This window comes from Protobothrops mucrosquamatus, unplaced genomic scaffold (genome assembly GCF_001527695.2).
Source record: "Protobothrops mucrosquamatus isolate PMUCROS unplaced genomic scaffold, P.Mucros_1.0 scaffold231, whole genome shotgun sequence".
In the NCBI taxonomy this organism is placed as follows: domain Eukaryota; kingdom Metazoa; phylum Chordata; class Lepidosauria; order Squamata; family Viperidae; genus Protobothrops; species Protobothrops mucrosquamatus.
This window is the reverse complement of record NW_015386582.1, coordinates 292,891-299,242: the sequence shown is the minus strand read 5'-3', so window position 1 is coordinate 299,242 and position 6,352 is coordinate 292,891. Positions and strand designations below refer to the sequence as shown.

General features: G+C 34.5%; 1 protein-coding gene across 1 annotated transcript in view; it reads right to left on the bottom strand.

Moving 5' to 3' along the window:
- The window catches only part of TTLL5 (tubulin tyrosine ligase like 5), a 127,498-nt gene that overhangs the window by 42,778 nt on the left and 78,368 nt on the right, over positions 1-6,352 (bottom strand). Inside the window, exon 30 of the mRNA XM_029283790.1 lies at positions 2,039-2,190. Within this exon, the coding sequence (XP_029139623.1) occupies positions 2,039-2,190 (152 nt within the window). The remainder of the gene's footprint in view (positions 1-2,038; positions 2,191-6,352) is intronic.

The window sequence follows — 6,352 nt, the reverse complement described above, 5'->3', positions numbered from 1 at the left end:
AGTAGAGATTGCTTCAAAGTTATTCACATAAAAATAAAGACAGTTAATGAGCAATTGACCGATATACAATAATGGTCAATGCATTGCAGACTTACAAAGGGAGTTTAAGAGGGAAAGAATGGATCCTAAAACTTTGATCTGAAATAAATGTCAATATCAAGTTGAACTGAATGTTAGAAATACTCAACCATAACTAGAGCTGCTAGCAACTTGCTAATTTTTCATTTAGCTAATCTTGCTAATTACTTCTCTTGTAACTTCAGTGTTTCTTATACATAAGTATGAATACAGGTAGTCATTGTTTAGAGACTACAATAGGGACCAGAAACTTGTTAAGGAAAGCACTTGATAAGTGAAATCACCACTATGCTTATGATCTTACTTTATCTTTCCTTTGCTGTAGAGACCTGCAAAGATTATAAATGCAAGGTCTGGTCATAAAGTTACTTTTTCATTAACATCATAACTGCAAACCATTGCTAGATGAGGAAGTCACTAATTGATGACTACCTGTATTAGTCTCTTGACCAGATCTTTGCTCGGACCTTGTCTGGGCTCAGAAGCTGGTTACAACTTGTTTGAAAGGACATCAGTGAACATCAGGGCTTTAAGCTAGATCGTAAAATTAAAAATCATCCTGGAAGAAGCCTACAGCAGATGTTAGAATAAAAGCTATAATTTAATGGTAATGTCTGGCATGCAGTAAGGCCTGAGATCCATTCCCTAGCATCCCCAGTTAAAAGAGTTTTCAATAGATAGATGGGAAAGGATTCTCTATGACATGTTATCAGAATAGCCAAACATTATTTTTATATGAATGAGAATTAGCAAATTCCAAATTTTTTTGGATGGATATTTCCTCTGAAGAAATAGAAAATGAGTTTGGAGACAAATGGTGCTGTTTCAGAATTCAAATGACATTAGTGGTCATGAGAGTTTTTATAAACTGTGTCTGGTTGAGCAACTGTAATTTTACTTAAAGGAACCATACTTACTCTAGTTATGACTAGGCTTGATTATTTTAATGCTCTCTTACCTGGCACTGATCTCAAAGACAATTTAGAGCTTTAATATATCTAGAATAATATGCTAAGTTGTAATATGATATTAGATTGACCATATTATATATCTCTTTGCTGTATGGGCTGCAAATACATTTCAGGGTCTAAGTCAAGATAACCAATTTCAGCCTTTAAATCCTTAAAGGCATCAGGATCAACTTTTTCAGAAATCTCTTCCTTACATGTTCATATTTTAAAACTTCTACTTTGGGTGGAGGAGAAGAAGAGAGAGACATAAAATGAATCCTTGAAAATTGATTTCAATTTGTTGCTAGGTATATTTAAAATCATATCTACCATTCATCAAAATCAGCTCCCTTATACTGATTAATTTCCACTGCAGTATTTCATATATTAAAGAAGGAGAAGCATTTACATAATTGCTAAGGTTCACAAAAACTACAAGAAAATAGTGTCATTTATAGACAGATAAATCAATTTCAGACAAGTGTGGCTAGTCCCATTGGCTGCTCTTTGAACAAGATACCCTACTGATGACAATGAGAAAAGGCAAGATTCTTGTTTGACTATTTGTTTCATTGAGTGACTAGATATTATATCTTGAGAAAAATACATTAATACCAACTTTTCTTTTTTGTTATTCATATAATGGGCAAAATATATTATTTCTATATAATATCAGCAAAAAACAAATAGAGAACTTTCATATCCACCACAGAATTAAAGACTGCCTACATACATCAATTAATCTAATTCAGACATGGTCTTGTAAAAAAGTAATATTCAGAAACTGTAGGTTTTCATGGCTATTTATTTGTAAAATTACTTCTTGATGGTGCCATGTGAGCCAATATATATGTGCAGGTGTTTCAATACTTATGTTGTTAGCTTCTTCAAGAAATTAGCAGTCAGCAAATAATCACATTCTTGCACAACATTATACAAGCAAAATGCTAATGGGATATGTAGATATGACTCTAAAGCATATATATTTTCAGTCTAATTGTTTCTCTTACCTCAGTGTAAAAGATGCAGGCCTGGTATCAGGAGTACTGCTCTGTGTTTGGAAAGCCCAAAATGAACCTCCTGGATTCAGTGGTGGTCGATAACTGGAAGCAGTTGCATTTATTTTATTAACAGCTCCATTTATCATATTTAAATTTGTCAGCTGAAGAGGAGAATAAGCAAATGACAAACATTTTAAAAGATTCAACAAGACAACAAAAGTATCCGGTCATGAATTTTCACTGAAGGATGGTTTATGGATATATAGTTAAAGAAACAGAGCCAGTTTACACAACAAAGTAGAAGTTAAATAGCCCAACATGAGATTTGGTAACGCTGAATATATCTGAAGGATGTCCACTATAATAGGGATTCAACAAGAATGCACTTTTAGAAGTTCTCCTTTCTCAGAAATTTTTGAAGTAATTTAATTCAGTAAGCAGCAACATTTTCAATATTTTCATTAATTAACAGGAAAAAGTACATGTACAAACATACATGGTCTACCAGACAATCAAAATTAATATAGATTTTTCCTTCTAATGTTGTATAATAATTCTTTTAGCAAGTCCTCAATTCCTTAGTTCTTCATAAATTTGGTATACTAGAGACATACTCAAGAATACATTAACCATTTTGTTGATTTCAGTCAAAAATGGAGATCATATGGGTTAACATTTCCATCCCTGAATTACATCTTTAACATCAAGGCAACTACAACCAACTCTCTTTAAACAAGGCATCCAATATACATAAAATATATATTTGTATTAACTTTATTTTAAATTAAAAAGAAATTCTTCTCATGTTATTAAGGCAATCTTCCACTTAGCAAGGAAGACTCAAGTTTGTTATTCCATACAACATCTAATGTCAACTTTATCAACTTCCTACCCCTCTCTATAAAAAAATATGTTATTGGCTTAGTAACCACAACGGTTTTCTTCAAACCTTCAATCATCGTGAAACCTCAAAAATGGCAAATAACAAATAACTCTGTTATTCTGTTACTTGAGATTAAAAAACTACCAAGAAGCATTCTGAGGTAAATTAAAATTAAAGGTTTTTTTTTAAAAAAAATTCTAGAGTTTTAACAACTCTTCTTCAATTAATTCAAAATATGGTTATGAAAGCGGGATAATTAAAGATGTCCTAATTTAATATTAATATTAACAGGGAAAAGATGCAATCATTAGTTCTCCCTTCACCAAGTAGCTCCTTTTCCTTTCTCAAAAATCTGCTCTAGAAAATTAGAGAACCTTCTGACCTAAACCATGTGTGAAGAGATGCTGGGGAATCAAGAATTGTCAAAAATTATTCTCCTTTCCCTTTATGCCAGAAGAAATTAGTGCAATATCACTTGGAGACACTATTGTGTCAGAATACATCTTGACAATGCTTAGCATCTGGAAAATATATTTTTAATTTTCATTTTATATTAGTATTATATCAAATACAATTAGGTATTTATTCTAGTCCAAGCCAAGGAATAAGAATATGGGATTTCAGTGCCTTACCCAACTCCTTACTTTTACCACTTTTCAAAAAAATGCTAAACTTCTTGAAAATATGACAATAGTATTATTTAAATCATAAACCATGCCATCATTTGGCAATTTTTCTCAATGAAAATCAGGGTTTTTTTCTGCACTGTATATTTGATCATGCACACTGTCTTCTGATATGGTCATAAAGACCTCTATTTCTAGTAAGAAAAAAAAGAGCGTAATGCAGCCATCTCTTTCTACATTACTTTCCATAGTTAAAATTCTGTTTGTTTTAAAGCTGTATTTCACACTGGAACAGGTGTGTAAACAGTTGAGCATATGGTGGGCAAGGATATTTCACGCATTCCACACGGACAGGTGTTCAACTTACAGCAGACTTAAATACAGTCACTGGAATCAAAAGTAGGAATCAGAGCCTATTGGAGCATATTTAAACCAGCCCATCATGTTTTTTCAGTATGATAGTTATTCTTCCACTCCTTGATTTGTTTCTGCTGCTATAATTAACCTGCCAGCTCAGTAGATTCCTTGGGGAACCAGTAGAATAATTCACATCTGTACAGCAGAGCTCTGCTTTGCTGACTGTGACTTTCCATCCTCAACATTTGATATGCCTTAAGGTATATCATGAGCATATCATATTTAATATAGCCTTGCTTGCCTTAGTTTAAATGTAAGGGAAGAGTACAAAAGCAAGACAAAAAACAACTTTTTTGCATAGGAAAAATAGGTTTTATAGGCTTATATATTTATTTGTGTTTGTTAGATCTCTATCCAGACTTTCTTCCAGGAATTCAAGAAGACTCACATACTTCATTAGACCACTGTAACAACAACTCTGTGACCTCAGTACAGGTAGTCCTCCCTTACCACTTGTTCACCGACTGTTCAAAGTTACAATAGTGCTGGGGAAAAAAACTTTATGGCCAATTTATGACCTTTTCAGTATCCCTCAATCATGTGATTACAGTCAATACATATTATCCTGTGGGTCTCCCCCCCCCCCCCATTTTCAGAGTAAAGATATTGCAGAGGAAAGAATTGGAATTGGAAGAGAATAAGTTGTTTGCTCTTCTACATACCAAAAGTAATGTGATCATGCTGGCAGTCAGGGCTGGGAACTGAAGATATGCCACACAAACAGCCTACTCTCTTGCAAACTCCTCTTCGATTTCTCTGCTTTGGAAGGTGGGGAGAAAAAAAAACAAGCAATTTCTGTAGGCAATCTCTCTTTTGTGTGATCTTTATCTCCCCTTGCAGAATGAAGAGATTAGAGAGGAAGGGATTGCAAGAGAGTAAGATGTTTGCTCTTCAACACATTGAAAGCAATGTGGTCATATTGGACGGGTTTATAATTTTTGCATTCATTCATTTCCTTTTGTGTAAAAGTTCAATAATGAACTTCCAATATGTTTTCTTTTTAAAGTGTTCCCAACCAAGGGAGACGAAGAACTTACAGGTAGTCTTCACTTAATGAGAGTGTTTATTTATTATGAAATTTATTTGCTGCCCATCTCGTATCCAACTACTCTCCAGTAATTAGGACTGGAATCTCCATTGCTAAATGAAGTGATTGTATCACTTAGTGACAGAAATCCTGGCAGTCCCCATTGCCATTGTTAAGTGAGAATCACAGGTTGTTAAGCAAGGATCTCCTTGCAACTTCCTGCTTTTTTCCAACACTCAGGAAGTCAGTGGCAGGAAGTCACAAGTCCTGGGTGGCTTACAAGCAGGCCAGCATGTGGATAAGCAGCGTGAACATAATGGGGTGGGGAGTGGCTGTTGCTGGACATGTCTTACCGTTCATAGTTATCTACTAATATATAAAATACCTCTAGGAAGGAAGGGAGCCTTGTTCCGCAGTTAACTGAGGTCTACTTCAACCACATCCCATAGATAAATTACCCTCAGGCAAGTTTATCTGTACATTTGCATTTATAGATATAAGAAAAAATATAGATTAAAGGGCTTGAGAGGTGTGAAGTCTCCATGTACATCAAAACTGATTTGGCTCAAGGCCCATGACATTCCTACCCTGCTTGCAGAGTTTACCAGCTCACAGGGTATGCACATAAAGAGCATAAGAGTTCCAGTCTCCAGAAAACATTCCAAACAAAACCTGCACAGACATTCCTGGGAAACCTGACAGATTTGCAGATTTGTTTGTAGTGTTTCCAGCACATGCATCTTTTTTTTTTTAAAGAATCTGTATTGTAGTGTATTGTAGGATTATTTGCTTTTCATTACTGGAAGAAATCAGACTTGGAATTAAAAGAGTTTTAAAGCTAAAAATTCACTGGGAGTTATTTCAGTAAGGCTTAGATGTGCCAAACATTTGATGATCAGAGAGTTACCCTTCCCACAAAATAGTTACTTGAAGCTCAGCTTGACTCAGCTAGCAACTCCTTGAAATCCTTCAAGACTAAATCCAGCTAGGAATGATGCTGATTCAGACAGTCCTTTTTCTTCTATATTGTTTTCTTTTATAATATTGGTGCACATCAGCTTTCAAATGAATCTGACATTACAACTACTAAAGAAAAAGTGACAAACAAAAAGAAAGGTGAAGTAAAAGACGGGTGGAAAAAGAAGGGGCGATGGCTAAGAAAAATTAAAACATTTCCTGTTTCAGCTTGCAGATGAATGGAAGATCCAGGAGGGAGAGGCTTAAAAATAGATTGAAAAAAAGCTTCCTAACATTGAGTATATTATAGATGAAGAGATAAATCTCTGTGGTTTAAAAGCATAGCTAATTATATATGTTTTTCGTGAGAAGACTGTGATAGAGAAAAATAGGGGAGGGGAGGGGAGGGGAGG